At 36.5% G+C, this 18,177-nt stretch overlaps 2 protein-coding genes and 1 long non-coding RNA gene across 3 annotated transcripts; all 3 read left to right on the forward strand.

The window, feature by feature from the left end:
* Positions 1-3,322: 3,322 nt before the first annotated feature.
* Positions 3,323-6,058, forward strand: LOC133858496 (very-long-chain 3-oxoacyl-CoA reductase 1-like). The gene is made up of 3 exons (XM_062293970.1): positions 3,323-4,011; positions 5,153-5,222; positions 5,639-6,058. Exons 1-3 carry the CDS (start codon positions 3,398-3,400, stop codon positions 5,894-5,896), a joined length of 942 nt encoding a protein of 313 aa, XP_062149954.1. The 5' UTR covers positions 3,323-3,397; the 3' UTR covers positions 5,897-6,058.
* Positions 6,059-7,052: 994 nt separating this feature from the next.
* Positions 7,053-11,106, forward strand: LOC133865507 (uncharacterized). The gene is made up of 3 exons (XR_009899757.1): positions 7,053-7,366; positions 9,717-9,788; positions 10,798-11,106. It is a non-coding gene; the product is annotated as an uncharacterized LOC133865507 (long non-coding RNA).
* Positions 11,107-15,775: 4,669 nt separating this feature from the next.
* On the forward strand, positions 15,776-17,570 carry LOC133865498 (very-long-chain 3-oxoacyl-CoA reductase 1-like). The gene is made up of 3 exons (XM_062301924.1): positions 15,776-16,727; positions 16,843-16,912; positions 17,054-17,570. Exons 1-3 carry the CDS (start codon positions 16,114-16,116, stop codon positions 17,324-17,326), a joined length of 957 nt encoding a protein of 318 aa, XP_062157908.1. The 5' UTR covers positions 15,776-16,113; the 3' UTR covers positions 17,327-17,570.
* Positions 17,571-18,177: the final 607 nt, after the last annotated feature.

Below are 18,177 nucleotides of genomic sequence, written 5' to 3' on the forward strand. Positions count from 1 at the left end.
CACAAATATTTTGTTAACGAAGTGGAAACTCAATTAAGAGAAAAACCATTCCGGGGCAGCCAAACTCAAGATATCCACCATTCAGAAAACAAAGTTAGTTACAAAGCAGTAGCACTCACATACCCTTATGCAGTGGTCGTACCTTGAACTCTGACGTGTAACCCAACACAAACGTCTCCCAACACGAACGTCTCCCAACCAAGTTACCTATTTGAAGGAGTACGGTATTCAATGGAATCTTTTACCTTAGGGTTCCTCCCTAAGATAGACTTCAACTGTAGCACAACAACAACACACAACGGCAACGACTTAAGAGTGAGTGGATCAGCACAACAACTCCTAAAATATGCTATCTAAGCTCTAAGGAATTCAATACCAAATTTTTACAAATTACATGCCTAGAGGCCTCTATTTATAGGCTACAGAAGACCTAAATCGAGTCCTAACCGATTTTCTCTAGGCAACGTCAGAACGGTAGCTAAGGGCGTCCGGACAGACAACTGTGCAATCAGCTTTCCAAATTAGCTAAAATTCTTTCCTGAATAGAGCCACGTCAGGACGGTGTTGTCCTAACGTCCGAACGGTTGCACTTCTGTTGCACGCAATTTCCATAATAAAGATTGAGCGTCTGGATAGTGTAGACTGACGTCCGGTTGGTTGAGCATCTTATGCATGACTTGCCTTATCAAGGATAGCGTCCGGACGAAATAATCACGTCGTCCGGACGATTGCAGCTGTCTTCCCATATCTATGTTTGGAAATGAAATCTTTTTACTTGTCGAACACTTAAAGGCGTCCAGACGTGTTGCTAAGACGTCCAACAGATGCAACCTGAAACAGTTTGAAGCTTCTGGACGGAAAGTTCTTATCGTCCGGACGGATGTTGCTTGACTGACTAGCGTCTGGACAGAATACCACGTCGTCCAGACGGATGCAAAAGAACTGAACTTCACTGTCTTGAATTATGCACAAAGTCTTCTTGAAGCACATAATCGAAGTGTAGACTCTGAATATAACAGCATCCTTGATAAATAAGCAACATTATATAGAAGTGATTTTGTTCAACAAAATGTAACCAATCACAAACTAACAAACAATATAAAACAAACTTAAAAAATTAGAACAATAACAAAACAACATTGGCCAACTAAAATGAGCATAAGGAGTTGCCAATACGGTGCGTGTATACCATGCGCCTTCACCATAAGACCGGCCACCATCAGAACAACCATGAAAACTCCTGAGAACTACCAACCACAAACTGGAGGACATGATGGAGCTAACACACGCCGACAAGTGAGGAGCGCTTGCTTACACGTGTATACCATGCTCTGTTGTACAGACGGCCAGAAAAAACACATCTGGGTGCGATAGAGGTGGGTGACGATGACGAACACCCTAGAGGGGCTCGTGACATGCAGATATTGACTGGAAATCATAGATCTGGCTTAAAAAACAATCTGCATGTAAACCGAGCCAAAATACTTTCCTTCCACTGGGTGGCCACTGGCACCTTACCCAAATCAACCTACCAATAGATTGAAACCCTCAACCTTCCAAATCCTTAGAAGGATTGGAGAAAATCACCTTTTACCTCTTAGTTTCACAGAGCGACACCGAGAGAGAAGAAACAACAACAGCCTACGGCTCAGTGCCGAGCCTAAACAATAAGGACATAAAGCAAAAACAAATCGAAAAAAAACAAACAAGGGGTTGGGGGGCAAGCCCCCTCCTTTCTCAAACCAGAAAACAGAGAAAGAAAAAAATAATAAATAGGTGATCAATACTATTATTAATGTCAAAGCTAAATATCATGAGAGCCCCTACTATATGAAGGGGTTGAAAAACATCACTTTTACAGCCTCTGGTAGAAATTCGACACATCAAAAAAAACACTATACAGAATAATAGGATGAAAACACCATATCATTACTTTTCTCATTTCCTTCTAACCCTAGTGAACCAACTCGTAAACCACCCCACCTCTCCAGTCGAAGCTTTGGAATCCATGGAGCCACCGTCAAAATACGGGGAAGGCCACCGCTGAAATTTGCCCAGTTTCAAGTAGGTGTGTGTGTGAGAGAGAGAGAGTGCGGCGAGGCTGATGTGGGAGAGCACGAATTGGGCCACCGAGGGCGTGCCCCTCATGATCTATGCAATTATTTGCACCACAAATGCCACCCAGTCCATCAGCGACCGCCACACATGCATTGGACGCCAAGCGAAAACCTCTGTCGCCTGGCCCATCTCCGCCATAGACTCCATACAGAGATACAGAGAGATTGACGAACTTTCATTTGCTTGTCCTTTTGAAAACAAAAAGAAGAAAGAGCCGGTTGTGGCTGAGGCTGAACTCAGCTAGAGTGGTGAGAGTGGAGTTGGCTGTCGGAGGAGATGCCGGTGTATAAGGGTTTTGCTATGAGAGAGTGGCATGTGGGAGAAAAGGTTTTTTTTTTTTTGGTCGATATCTAGTTTAGGCTTAAAGATCATATGTTTTCCTCACTATTCTATTTAGTATTTTTAGGCAACATGTTAGTATTTTATTGGAGGCTATAAAAATAGTGGTCCTGTTTGAAATTCACCTCTCCCTCCTCTTCTCTTATTTTCACTTCTCCTAAAAAAACATCAACTTTAAAACATTATTATTATGAGCAATGATGTCTCTTTTTACTAAAAAAAATCAAATTTTAATGCAAAAAGTCCTTTGATGTGACTTAATACAAAAGTCTACCGTCCCCCAACAATCATTTCCTTATTATTATTATTTTTTTATATCACATCAACATTTTTTTATTACTATTTAAATAAAAAAAAAAAACCTATTATAATGTATTTTTTTTTTTTAATTTTTTCATATAAATTATTTTAACTTTATATCATATCAATCATATTTTATAATCATTCAAAATAAAATTTCTCCCCTAATATAAGAGAAAGAAAAATTTCAGTCAGGGCCGGTGTTTTGCAGCCGGCCCGGATCGCCGAGTTTCGCAAATATCATTGCCTTTGTTAATTAAGGGTAATACTTGAGTGTACAAAATTTTCGGAAAACATCCAGAAATTTTGCTACTCCGTAGCGGTGCTCGTTAATTAAAGCTTTGGCTGATATCTTAAAAACGTGGTCACGTGAGGGGTACAAAAGCGGTTGGGCGGAAACAGATCCTCTTTATTTCATTTGCCGACCAGTAAGTATTATATGCTAGGCCCCATTGACATAGACATAATTTGCTAATTTTGTCCACGTAATATGCTGGGCCCCTTCCATCATTGTTGCGTTGTAAGCAGGTTGGAAACTTATTCACGTGGTACTGATCGGAACGACTTTCAAGGCAGTCATTCAAAATTTCAAAATCACTCCCCCAATTTAGAAACAGCTAGCTAGCCCCAGTATTTGTCAATGGAGTTGCAAGATTTGATCCTGATAGCAGCAACTTCTTTAGGCTTACTCTCTCTGTGTAAAGCCTTCATCAATTTTCTCAGATGGGTGTGGGTTATGTTCTTTCGGCCCCCGAAGAATCTCAAGGAGTATGGTTCATGGGCTGTGATAACTGGCTCCACCGATGGAATTGGGAAAGCCCTTGCATTCGAATTGGGATCAAAGGGTCTTAACTTGGTCTTAGTTGGTCGCAGCCCTTCAAAACTCGAAGCTACATCGAAGGAGATACACGAAAAGTACGGCGGAAAAGTAGAAACAAAAAGTATTGTTATAGACTTCGCCAAATCCAGCGGAGAGGAGATATGTAAGATGATAGAGGGAGGAATAAGAGGGTTAGATGTTGGGATTTTGATCAATAACGCAGGGGTGGCATACCCTTACGTAATGTATTTTCATGAGGTTGAGTTGGAGGTGATGGAGAGCCATGTGAAGGTGAACATAGATGCAGCGACTTGGGCGACTAGGTCTGTGCTTCCGGGTATGCTGAAGAAGAAGAAAGGAGCAATACTCAACATTGGCTCCGGTTCCTCCTTGTCCTCTTACCCTTTAGGCGCCGTTTATGCTGCAACTAAAGCGTAAGTTTAATTTCCTCCTACATTAATATCTTGTATGTAATTTTCTTTCTTTTCTTTCGATCTTCTTAATTTTTCGCTGACTTATATATATATATATATATATATATATATATATATAAGCTCTGATAGTTTAGTTTTTTTTTTTTTTTTTTTTTTTTTTTTTTAACTCAAACAATAGACTTTATCTTATAAATTTGCATAAAATAGTATAAAAAATGTTTGATGTATTATAAATTTTTTACAAATTGATAATATTAATCCACTTGAGTACTACGGGACAATATTATTAATTAGTTTTCAAATCTTACTGTAACACAGCTAGAAGTCAAATATCATTATATGAAAATTTATTATTAAAAGATGAATTACAGTCTTACAGATAGTAGGAAGGAGTGAAAAAATCACTTGCTTTAATATTATCAAAATTCAAATCTCATATCACACGTTTGCCCTCAGAAAAGGAGAAAACAAAAGAGAAGTATGAGAAAATAGAACCAGAAACTATTTTCTTTTCAGAAATGCTATACTTTTTAATATATTTTTTTTTTTTAAAGTTGGTTTTTAATTGAGATATTTTTTAGAAAGCAGTAGATTTTATGAGATAGTGACATGTCCCTCTTGAAAACCAACTTTTTAATTCGCTTTTATTCTGCACATGCATTATTATGTACATGGCTCGATGGATCACTTTCAACCTTGTGTTTTTGAAGCATTCATGCATGAATGGTCTCGATCTTATTCTCTAGCTATTTCTCTTCCTTACGAATCAAGAATGAACTAATGGGAAAGACCCTGGCCTCTTGTTACCCTTCCCTTGGTGGCTTTTGGAAAAAAAAAACCTCTCTTTCTCACTGCTCACGCACAACGTACAGCAGCGTCTTTTATTTAATTTCTCCCTGGCCTCACGTCTCTCTCTTGGCCTTAAAAGAACCGAACAACCTCTTTTATGAGAGTTGAAAGTTGGTTGCAATTCATGTGGGAGTTGAGGGTTTGTCGGCAAGATGATTAATTCAAAACCAATTTGGGAAAAGAAACAATATTTGAGCTCCACGTGTACGTGTTGATTCCTCGCTCAATGTAAATATCGTAAGATATAATTGATCTTAATTAATAGTGTTCTTAATTTACGTTGTCATGACAGGTATCTTGCAATGTTCTCAAGAAGCATCGGTTTGGAATACAGGCAACACGGAATAGATATTCAGTGCCAGGTTCTTTCTTCTTTTCCTTTTATATTTTTAGCGGCAATGTTTTTCTCCCTTTTTTTTTTTTTTTTTTTTTGCGTAAAATGATTTCTGAAATATGATTTTGACATTTTACGGTGTTTAGTAAGGGCAAAAATAATGGTTAACAAAAATCATTTTCAGTTTGACGGTGTTTGGTAAGGGCAAAAATAAGGATTTTGCGACAGTCCCCAGACTTTGATTTTTCTTTTGGTAATTGTTTCATGCGAGCTAAACACCGAAAAATATTTTCAAGAAAATCGTTTTTTCTGAAAATGATTTCGAATAGAGCATAAATTGTGAATATATATATATATATATATATATATATATATATATATATATGGGACGTGCTTGGATATGTATTTAGTTTAATGGTGTCAACTTGTGGCATATATATGCAGATTCCACTATTTGTGGCAACAAAGATGATAAGAGGTTTGAAGGCGTCTCCTATGTTGGTTCCATCACCGGAGACGTATAGCAAAGCAAGCATACGATGGATCGGTTATGAGCATATCTGCATACCATACTGGACCCATTCTGTGCAGTGGTTTATAATGCATGGATTGCCAGATGCATTACTGGATTGGTGCACTCTCGACTACTATCTCAAAGTGCGTCAGAGAAGATTGAAGAAGATGATGAGGGTGAAGCAGTGAAAACTTTTATTTTTATTTTTTGTCTCACTGTGCTCGTTGTTCGTACTTCTTCAAGGTTTCTCTGCAACCAAGCTAAGTTGTTTGTTTTATTTTATATTCCGCTTCACATGCTCAATTCTCGAGGATCTCAACTGGTTCAAACCAGCTTTGCATGATGCCATCCACGATGTGTCAAACATGCTCCAGTTGTTTCCTTGCATAGCTCCACAGCCTGAAAAGCTGTCAATGCTTAAGTTACCACAAAAGCAAGCATAATATTCTTTGTGATACTTCGTGATGCTACAAACCAACCTTTGGCAACAACATACGTGCCTCCGGCCCTGTTTCCACTACTATATTAATAAAGCAAAATATATGTATTAATTTATCTTTGAAATGGGCTCATGAAGTAATTAAAAGAATGGCTTTGACTCTTTCAACTACGATCCTCATTCACAAAAAGAAAAGATAGCCAAATAGAAAAATAAAGATAAAGTGGAATAAAGAGAAAGAGCTACAAAAGATTTTACGTGCTTCAGTTTATGATTATTTATATCTACTGGATAATGTCCAAAGGGTTACATTATGCTCTTATTTCTCTTGATAAAAATTATACAAATAAATGATTTATTTATAGTTGAATGAGGCCTGGAATACAATAATTACATAAATAATAAGTAATTTATGAGAATTAGAAGAGTTACATAATCAATATGTAACAGATGAAAATTATGAGAATAAATAATAATATTAAAGACCAAGAAATAAAAATGACATTTGACAATTAATAAATTTTATTTATTAAATAGATAGGACTAATAATTATGTTCTAGGTGATAATACTTGCATTATAGAAATAAAATAAATCGAAGATAAAATAATAAAGTTAGAATAATAATGTGTCATAATGTAATTAATAATTAATTATATTGATGAAATATGGTTAGATTAAATTTAGGGTTAAATATTAATTGTCAAAAGATAGGATCTTTAAATTAGTGGGGTCTTGCAATGATTCATAAAAGCCGGGGGCTTTAAAAATAAAAAGGGGATTCCCCTTATCATGTGTCAGCACACGGTTAGCTAAGTAGAGATAACATTATCTCCACCCAATCATCTACATGGTGACATGTGTCACCCACTCCCTCATTATTTTCTTTTTCTTCTTTTTCTTTCTTTTCCTGTCTTTTCTTTTTCTCTCTCTCTCTCTCTCTCTCTTTCCCCTCACGCACGTTCTTTTCTTTTTCTTCTTCATTTTCCTTTTCTTTCTTCTTTCTTCCCCTCTTCTCCTCCATTCCGCATGCTGCCCTCCTCTTCCCCATTTTCTCTCTTCCTCTCTTCTCCCCGCACGCCCAATAAGAAGAAAAACATAGAGAGATCGTGAGAGAGAAAGTGACCCAGTCCGTAAGAGTGATGCAGTCCGAGAATTAGAAGGGGATTTTGGTGATTTCTGGCCACTGGTGGATGAGGAGCAAATCCTGTATTTTTAAGGTAAAAATCGTGTTCCCCTTTAGCTCTTAGATATGGATTTTGAAATAGATTTCTTGTTCCTTAGATTTGGGTTTCAAAATGGATTTCACTTCTATCCCTTTGGTTTTTCTACAAACCGTATGGGTTCTTGGGGGTTTGAACTAGATGTAATCCTAGGATTTCTAAAGTTATGAATTTTGGTATATAAGTTTATGGGTTTTGATTGAATTTGGTTTAGGAAGAAATTTAGGGTTTCTAGGTGATTTTTGGGGTGTTGGCCGAATTGTGCAAGTCTCTTGGAGTTTTATTTTTGTGGTTTTAACTTATGTTTAATACTCTGTAATGGTTTGATTTCGGGGTGGGATCATGGTTGATAAATGAGATGGTTGATGGTTTCCTTGTGATGGCCGAGTTGTGCTATTTTTGGGATTTTGGTTTTGTTGATGCAAGCCAATGTATAGTACTCTAAAATGGATTATTAGATTTTAGTTGAAGTGGAAAAGTAATGTTTTGATAGAAATTTAAATCTGGTTTATGTTTGTAGGTTAGGGATAATTGTGTTAATTCATGATTAATGCTCCATTATTGATTGTAGAATGTTTGGTTGGATTGAGTTCAGTTTTGGAAAGGAATTCATTAGATGAATGATGGAATTTTGGCGGTTTGATGTGGAAGAAAATCTTGACATATTTGATGATGTATTTTAGGGCTCAGTTTGTTGATTGATATTTTGAGTTTTAGAGAATGTATGAGCTAATTTTGAGGAGTGTTTTAATTGAAATCAAATCTGGTTTTTGGGGTTGGTAACTTGATGATGTTGGTTAGTGTTTGATTGTTAAGGATCGAGTTTAATGATGTAATTGATTTATTGGTGTTTTGGGTTAATGTGGTAACTTTTAATTTCTGTGGCCGAATGGTGGTGTTAATTACATGCGTGTTTGGTTGGTTGAAGTTGTAATTGATTGTGTGAGTTAAATTGGGGGTATTTTTGATAGTTATAAATTATGGTTGGTTTGGATGGTTGTATGGCATAGTATGAGTTGTGGTGGAATTTGGATGTATAGGTGATGGTTGGGTTTTGAATTAGTTGATGATGATGAATTGGTACCATGGTTGTTAGGTTGAGCTCCTTATTATGGTTGAGAGGGTATACTAATTATGAAGTTGAATTAAGTTATGATTGTTGATGATTGTTGTGATGATATTTTGGTATTATGATTGTGGAGGATTGGTGTTATGATATTTTGGTTGAAGATATGAGATTATTCTCACTTGAGAGAGAAGTTGGTATTGATGAGAATGTCTGAATTTGTTGAATCGATTAAAGTTGGATTCCTCATTTTAGTGTTATAGGTATGGTGATTATGAGATGGTATTAGGTTGAGGTTATAAGTAATATGGTTCTAATCTTGGCGGTAATTGAGGAATGAGTCAAAGTGACTAAGTATAGAGCTTTATATGGGTAACAAGTGAAGATAGCTAAAATAAATTATAGAACCCATCTATGCCCATAGGTTTAGTAAAGAGTATAGTATAATCCTTAGCTTTGATGTTTATGTATATGTCTCAAGCTTTAATAAATAAATATATTGCAATACGTGATTATAACCTAATCTAATAATTAATATGTTAAGCAAGATTTAGGTTCTATAATCTAAATTACCTAGATGGTTAGTAGCTAATAAAAGATAAAAGTATTGAATATAATAACAATGGTGTTTAAGGTTAATAAACGAAATAACGTTACAAACCTAAAGTCTAAGGTTTATACCGATGAGACAACAATTTAATTAGATTGTCAAAGAGTTATAGATTACCCAAATGACCATAAGTTAATAAGTATAAGTTATACCGATGAGACAACAATTTAATTAGAATGTCAGAGAGTTATAGATTACCCAAATGACCATAAATTAATAAGTATAAGTTAGTAAGCTTATAGGAACACATAAATATTATATGAATCCACTATGTGGCGACATAGTAACTAATCCACTTATACATGCACACATGATATTTATGTGTTATCAGATTTGGTTAAGCGTTGTATGTGTATATATATAAATGTATATATATGCATATGCATGTAAATAGGTTAAATAAATATTGTTAACTTGGTAAAGAAATAACAAGCCAATAATGGATTAATAATAATAATGTGCTGTAATAATAATAAATAGGCGAACAAAATAGTAGACATGTCTTAAAGATAATAAGCGCCAAGTGTTAACCTATAAACAATGTTAACCTAATAATAGTTTAGGATACTTAGACTTAGAAGCGGGTAATGCGACGTGTGAGTACGCGGGTAGTCTATGTGTCAAAGAGTGTAGAGTTCAATAGTATAGCTTAACGATACCAATGTCTGCAGGATAGTGTCCGGATTGGAGACTTCAATGGGTTCTCCAATGTAGAGTTCGAGTTGGAGTCCAATGCAGCCAATGTGAGTATTCTACTCACTGAGAAAATATATTTTTATGTATTTTATAGAAATGCAAATGATATATGATTTTCTTACTGAACCAACGATTTGTTAACATGTATGTTTTGGATGTTTTAAGTAGTTTCAATTATGTTGAAATATCAATGATGTTACGGAATGATGCATGAATGAAAGGTTTTGAATTGATTTGAAGTATCTGAAAGTGTGTTGCAGTTGGGATTTAATTATGCAGAGAAGAATGATGAAATTTCATGTTGATTGGTTCATGGTATTTGAAGAAAGCATGATTTGCAAAGAATAGGAATATAGAGTCAGAAAGCATGATTTGCAAAGAATAGGAATATAGAGTCAGAAAGCATGATTTGCAAAGAATATGAATATAGAGTTAGAAAGCATGATTTGCAAAAAATAGGAGTATAGAGTTTGAATTGTAAAGCATAAAGCATGAACACATAATAATGGAAGAGAGCGTAAGGCTCATAATAACGAAGAGAGCGTAAGGCTCATAATAATGGAAGAGAGCGTAAGGCTCATAATAACAAAGAGAGCGTAAGGCTCACAATGAATAAGAAGATTATCATGAGCATGCATAGCATTGTTTAAATTGTGTGATGTTTTCATGATAAGTATATTGTAGTTTTGCTAGACGTATTAGTATGCATAAGAGTCTTGATAGAAAAAGAACTTATGTATATTGGTATCGGATGGTTGTATGATTTAAATGCCATTATTTTCTATAACGAATTTTCTACGTATAATCTTAGCTGCTTAGTATGTTTAAATGGTTTCTAATAATCGGCGTTTGCTATATCGGCTATGGGGTTTTTCAAACAAAAGTTTATAGAATTGGTGGCTGTTATAACGTAAGCATGACTAAAAATAAAAAGTTGGTTCTTTGCGAAAACTCAGTGAATAGTATACCTCTGAGGTCTTAGTGTAATTATTTACGCTAAGATGGTGGGCTCATAATTCCACCTGTATGGATGCGGCAACCCCCGCAACCGTACAGACGTTTATACTTTGGCTGCAGGTACTCTGGTCGTAAGGGAGAGTGTTGTAGATGTGCACTTGGGATAATATGACCGAAGCTCGCCGCGACGGTCGTAATGGTTGGACCACAGTTGTCCACTATTTTATAGGTTTGTTTATGGCTGTGACGCTTTGGTCACTTGTTATTGTATAAGCCATTCCTGTTGTTTAAATATTATGTTAATAAGACTTAAACATATAGATGTTAAATGGCTCTGTATCGTAAATAATTTGTAATAGATGTATAAGCTATGCTTTTCGCTATTCAGGTTTATGTTTCCGCTGCACAGTTAGTTAGATGTTATACTCTGATTTACCAGGTGTATATATTATGGGATATATACCATATGTTGGCGTTGCGACACATCGTTGCGCCACTGTGAGGACTTGTTTATGTTTGTGTAAAAAAAAAAAAAAAAAAAAAAAAACAGGTCGTCACATCTCCTTTCAAACTCAAGGTGAAAGAATTTGAAAGCTTGAGTATGATTTTTTTTTTTTCTTTCTTTCTTTTTGCTGGAGATGACAATGATCAACGATAGTTGACGGTGATCATTGGAGGCGGCCAAGGCTTCATCTTTCTTTGTATACCCTTGATCAATTTCCTCAGAAATTGCAATTAAGGATTATATTATGGCTCATCATGGATGGATATTGCATGCCAAAGCCCTGGCGCTCGAGTTGCCCATACAAAATTTCTTAACAAAACTTGAAGCCACGCATAATAGAATACATGAAATTAAGATATGCTGGCCGGCCAATTGTTGAAACTAGAAATGTTGTACGTACGTCATCGACATTGCAAAATTTAGCGGAGAGGAAATAGTTAATTTAAAGATGATAGCTTCTTTTGTTTTACCCATGGTTAGATTTTTATCTCCTAATTTTTAGGGTTATGGAGTGGTTGTCCTCTTTGGTTTGTAGAACCAGTAGAAAGTGCTTTTGCTTTGTGTTTTGGTTGTGTTTTGGTTGTGTTTTTTCTAGCGAGAATAGCAAGCAAGAGAAGATCGTTTGGGGAGAGATTTTCTGGCCGTGCTTCATTGTCTTCTTCGCTTCTTTTGATAGATCTGTGCCCATTCGTCGGGCTTTTTGGGGCACATGCCTCTTAGTGGAGTTCGTCGTCGCTCTCCGGTCCTACCACCTTTAGCTACGGTCATGTGGGTCTCCAGTCGTCGGCGCGTGACCTGGACGCGCCAAGGTTCTCCTTCTTTGTTTCTGCGCGTATGGGTCACGAGTTTCTTTTCTTGGTCTTGGCCGGTGGTGGGGATGGTTTCCAGCGATTGGCTGTCACTGGATGGTGTTTGTGTACGACGCGTGCTGTTCACGCGCCGGCACAAGTGAGGATTTTCAGACGACGACTTGTTTGATGTTTCTGTTGTGTATTTGTTTATTGTAGTGCTCCTTGTATTGTTTTTATCTTATTTAAGTCTGTCTACGGGTTTTTAGATATTACTAGTCGGTTTTATGGCTTGTTTTGCCCGAATCGGCCTTCTCATCTTTAGGAATGGTGCTTAAATATAGAAAATGACTCAAATACCTAATCTTGTAATATTTGTTTATTTGTAGGCAGTACCTAAGTCAAATTTTTTAGCTTAGTGGGTAGCGTGCATTTGTACTTCTACTCACTGTAATGTGCCCTTGAGCCTGTTGGTTATTAATGCAAGGAGTCCTGAGCTTAATGTTTTTTTTAAAAAAATAAAAAAATTAAAGATGATAGCTAGGTGAAGGAATGAATAGAAGGTTTGTGAAATTCGCCCAACAATTCCTAGCTAATAACACCTAGAGGGGAGTGAATAGGAGTTTTTCCCATTAAACTCAATTAATTAAAAATTGAAATAACACAATCACCAAAATTAACAAAATTAAAAAATAAATCAAGCACACCAATTTTGGTGATGAAGTTGAAATCTTTTGAAAAATGACTCCGAAAAAACCTATCCATTGTAGAAAATTAAAATTACAATTAGTTTATACATACTTGCAAAACATTCATAGTAAAAACTTAACTTGTACCCAACAAATTAATTAAACGATCCATTTGCATTCTATTTATTCTCCTCTACAACCCAAAATTCTGGTGGCTTGAAGGATTAAGATCACTTGTGTGGGTTAAAGAAACTGTATAGAGGTAATGAATTGAAAGCATAAGGATGCAACTTAGCTCACAAAATATTGGCCTCAAGGTCTATAAAAAAGCATGCAATCTAGTGTTTATATAGATCGTGAAAAAAGACTGTTTCGATGCAACTAAAACACTAAAAATGCAATTTCTTAAATTGTTGTTCAAAAGAGTAAATCAGCTCTATCGAGCACTGCTAGGGTTTCACGAATTTCTTCTAGCAGTGTTCAGACGTGTGTAGTCCAACCAAATGTCTCGGCTTAACTGTGATCTTCCAGTCATTTGAATTAAAGTCCACCCGAACTTCCTGGAAGTCATCTTGAGCTTTAATTGTTCAGACGAGCTCCAACCAACTCTTTGATGTAGGAGGATCAGCGTCTTCCTTAATCATTATTTACTTAGTCGTCAGACTGAGTCTTCCCTAATCATTATTTTCTCTCTTGTTGGTTTATTTCTTGTCTTCAATTCTTAATTTTTACTATTACTATACGCTGTTAGAATAATCTTAATTTTGTTCGGCGTCACTCTTTCGACTGATCCATTCCAGAACTCCTCTTTGGTTAAATAATATATATATGCTCGTTCAGACATACTCAAATCAAGTCTTCCAACCAATTAAATGTACGTTTCAAGAAGTCTTCCTTTTATGTATATGTTCTGAAGTAGCTTGATCGTTCGGACCATATGTGAATGGCCATTGCAATCAAGTGTCTCGGCAATTGAGAACTTGACTTCTTGTAATATGCTCGTTAATTTGGATGCCCAACAACCGAGAATACTATGCTTCTCGATTGTTCAACATTAACCACACACTTTGAATTCTAGCCTCTATTAAGTACAAAACGTACTTTGCCTAACTATTAAAAATACGGGTTAAATTCTCTATTGGTACTTGAGTTTTAAGCTTTTTTAAATTTAGTACTTGAGTTTTCATTTGTTTCATAAGTAGACCTAAGTTTAAGGGTAAAAACTACTTTGGCACTTCTGTTACATTTTCCGTCCAAATATTAACAATCTGCCACGTGTTTACCGCTGTGGCTCCGGCCACTCCCATTTTGGCCAAGGGGGTGGCTCATTTCTTTTCTTCTTCTTCTTCTTCTTCTTCTTCTTCTTTTTTTTTTTTTTTTTTTTCTACTATTTTATTCTAAAGAAGCGCAAAACTGTGTTTTTTGAGAAGCTTGAAAATGAAGTTTTTTTTTTCTTCTTAAAATGCTCTTTCAAACTTTTCCTATATACAAAAACTCTATTTTCCAACACAATTTCAAACCGAGTGTAGGTTTTTTTTTTTTTTTTTTTTTTCAAATAACTACAATACTCCAGTGAAAACTGGAACACAATCCCGACAAGGATTACGACAAAAACCTCGGGCCACAAACAAAGATAGGCCTAAAACACCAACAATCAAAACTGCAACCACAGAATGACGCACAAAACAACAAAGCCAAATGGGCCTAAAAAAACAACCAAACAACACCTAATCAACATCCAAGGCTCTGCATAAAACAAAGCACCTGAGCTGCTGCATGAACCAAGGCAGAATTAGAACAACAATGAGTGTAAGTTCCATCGATACACAAGCTCCAAGTTCTTCCCAAGGCTCTTAAAATTGCCCTTAGCCAAGACTCTAGCCCGGACGCCGACCCATTTAATCTGTTCCAGAATAGATTCATCCGTGCGTGGTGTATTACAGTGCAGCAAGTCATTTCGCTGTCGCCAAAGGTGGTAAACAGTAACCCCTAGACAAAGTCTACCCAGGCTAGCCTTAAGGCTTCTACCATGCAACACTGCAGCCCCCCAACTTTCAATATTTTCCCAATTCAAAGGCATATTCAAAAAGGAGCACTCAACCATAATATTAGTCCATATTCGGGTACTAAAACTACACCTAGAAAACAGGTGTTCTCTGCTTTCCTGTCTTCCATAACAAAAGAGACAAAGACTCTTTCCTGAGTAACCCCAGCAGCACATCTTTTGCTTTGTCACCAAAGCATCACAGAAAGCTATATATCCAAAGCAAGAAGGAGTGTATAGGAATAGCCGTGGGAAACCAAACCAATCTCCACCGGTTAACAATTGGATGAACTTCTCTCAACTTCCCCCATGTATCATGACAAGATTACTTGCCATTTTTGGAATCCCAAATAGGCAAGTCAACATCTCCTAGAACAACTTCATGGAGCTGGCTTTGGATCTCAATTAGAGCATCAGACCGAGCAGAAGTCCAAAACCAATCCCCATCATTTATAATAGCAACAAGCTTAGCCTTAAGAGGGAGACCAGAATCATACACAATCTGGTATCCATACCTGTCCAGTAAATATCCTGCATGATACCATTGATCAAGCCAAAGGAACACACTGCTCCCATCTCCAACTTTGAACTAGATAAATCTCTTAGCAAGGTCTTGGAGCTTTAGAATTTTCTTCCAACTCCAAGAACATGAGACCAGAATTGAAACCTGCCATAAGCTTCTTCCCAACCGAGTGTAGGTTTTCAACATCAATATATATGTAGATGTTCCAATGTGTAAATGTATGCTATTAAGCAAGTGTTTTAATCAAAATATCCCTTCTTTGTGATTTATGGTACGTATTTCTAGGTACCAACATAGCCTTCATGCAAGTCCTTTCACATTTTTGAACTAATATTCTAGGGTGGCCATGGATGGTGCTAGCTAGCCCTTATTCTACAAAATGATAATAAACAACTATATACGTCAGTCTAAGGTTTCAAACCAATATCTAGGAAAGTATCCATTTGGATTATCTTTGAACGGGAGAGTATCTAATTAGTGTAATGTGAAAGAGCAAATTGTTCACAAAAATGTGAAAAGACTATTATTCTTCACATTACATTAACCAGATACTCTCCTGTTTATTTGAATTGAAGAAGATCCTTGTCTGAAAAGTATGGGCCGAAGAATTGCATCTCTTTCTCGTTAAATGAAGAGAAAAGTGCCCTTTTTCAAAGCTGGCCTTGCCTCTCTCTCTAACTGTTTCTCCAGTTCAGGCCCTCTCAACTGGCCCCATCCAATTGTTGGGTAGGTTAATTGAAACCTATTCACGTGCGTGGTATCATTAATTATGAAGGGAAGTCCTTCCCCCACCCACCCTCCCCCCCCCCCCCCAACTTTATAAAGAAAGAGAAGCCTCAACAATTTAGAAACAGCCTCAATTTTCAATGGAGTTGCAAGATTTGATCCTGATAGCTGCAAGTTCTTTAGGCTTACTCTCTCTCTGTAAAGCCTTCATCAATTTTCTCAGATGGGTGTGGGTTATGTTCTTTCGGCCTCCGAAGAATCTCAAGGAGTATGGTTCATGGGCTATGATAACTGGCTCCACACGGGGAATTGGCAAAGCCCTTGCATTTGAATTAGGATCGAAGGGTCTTAACTTGGTCTTACTTGATCTCAGCCCTTCAAAACTCGAAGCTACATCAAAGGAGATACATGAAAAGTTCGGCGGAAAAGTAGAAACAAAATGTATTGTTATAGACTTCACCAAATCCAGCGGAGAGGAGATATGTAAGATGATAGAGGGAGGAATAAGAGGGTTAGACGTTGGCATTTTGATCAGTAACGCAGGGGTGGCAAGCCCTTATCCTATGTTTTTTCATGAGGTTGACTTAGAGCTGATGGAGAGCCATGTGAAGGTGAACATAGATGCAGCGACTTGGGTCACTAGGTCTGTGCTTCCTGGTATGCTGAAGAAGAAGAAAGGAGCAATAATCAACATTGGCTCCGGTTCCTCCTTCTTCCCTTTCCCTTTAGGCACCGTTTATGCTGCAACTAAAGCGTAAGTTTTCCTGGTTAGCTAGAAAAATGTTCAAGATTGATATATATATACACACACGTATATGAACAGGATATCTTATTCAATACGGCCGCCGGTCGGGGTTGTTTGTGAACAGGTACCTTGCAATGTTCTCAAGAAGCGTAGGTTTGGAATACAGGCAGCACGGAATAGATATTCAGTGCCAGGTTCTTAATTTCTTCTCTTCCTTTTATTTTTCTTAGGGCTTTTAATTTCTGTCTTTGCTACAGCTGGCCGTTAAAAATTGTTGTTCAACCGCCGGAAAAGTGCATGTTATTAAGGCACCTCTTTAATTTCTTGGCATGCAGACTCCACTGTTTGTGGCAACAAATATGGCAAAAGGTTTTGTTAAGGCGCCTCTGTTCTTGATTCCGTCACCGGAGATGTTTAGCAAAGCAAGCATGCGATGGATCGGTTATGAGCATATCTGTATACCATACTGGACCCATTCTGTGCAGTGGTTTTTACTGCATGGATTGCCAGAGCCATTACTGGATTGGTGCATTTTCCAGCTCCTTCTCAAAGGGCGTAAGAGAGGTTTGATTCGATTGAAGAAGACGATGATGAGGGTGAAACAGTGAAAACATTTTATCTCTGAAATTAACCAGCTTATGAAGTAATATCTACAGCTTCAATTGGCAATGATGTTGGAAGAGTTTATCCTGAGAGCAGAAGTTCCCGGGGCTAGCTAGCTTCATCTTTCTTTGTATACCCTTGATCAATTTCCTGATCAGATGTGTTAGTACAAAAATTTTAAAATAATAATAATAAATGCTCCTAAGTGAGTTTAGGGTGCGTTTGAGATTGCGATTTTGTAGACAATAAGTGAAATTTTAAACAAAATCGCAAAATATAAATAGTTTAGGAAATGCGTTTTTAAAAATTGCGATTTGAAAACGTAGAAAATCTGTTTTTTTTCAAATTGCAGGTAAGATGGTGTTTTTTTGAATATGCAGAATTTTAAATGCTAAATTGCGATTTTAAAGGATAAACTGCAATTTTATCAAATGCTTAACTGTGTTTTTTAAAATTTTCTTTTTTTCAAATCGCACATTTTAAAATCGTTATTTTAAATTGCATTTTTTTGAAATCACAAACCCAAACGGATCCTTAATTTGTTAGATAATCGTTTTTCTTCAAAAAAAAAAAAAAAAAAAAAATTATTTGCTCCCACCAATTCTAATCAACTGGTGTGTACTGTGTTATAGCAAATACTTCTTCAAAACACAATATTATTGAAGTATACAAAAACCTCTGAGATTTTATTACGTTTTGCACAAAGCGAAACCAAACAAAAATACTCTAAATGTTTCTATTCTAGCAATTAAGGAGACAAACATCAATTATAAAACTAGAGGATGATTTTAAGAGATATAGAAGAAGAGAAAATTTCAGTGTTTTAAACTGGTTAGGCTGCAGTGGACTATATATA

This window comes from Alnus glutinosa, chromosome 1 (assembly GCF_958979055.1).
Source record: "Alnus glutinosa chromosome 1, dhAlnGlut1.1, whole genome shotgun sequence".
In the NCBI taxonomy this organism is placed as follows: domain Eukaryota; kingdom Viridiplantae; phylum Streptophyta; class Magnoliopsida; order Fagales; family Betulaceae; genus Alnus; species Alnus glutinosa.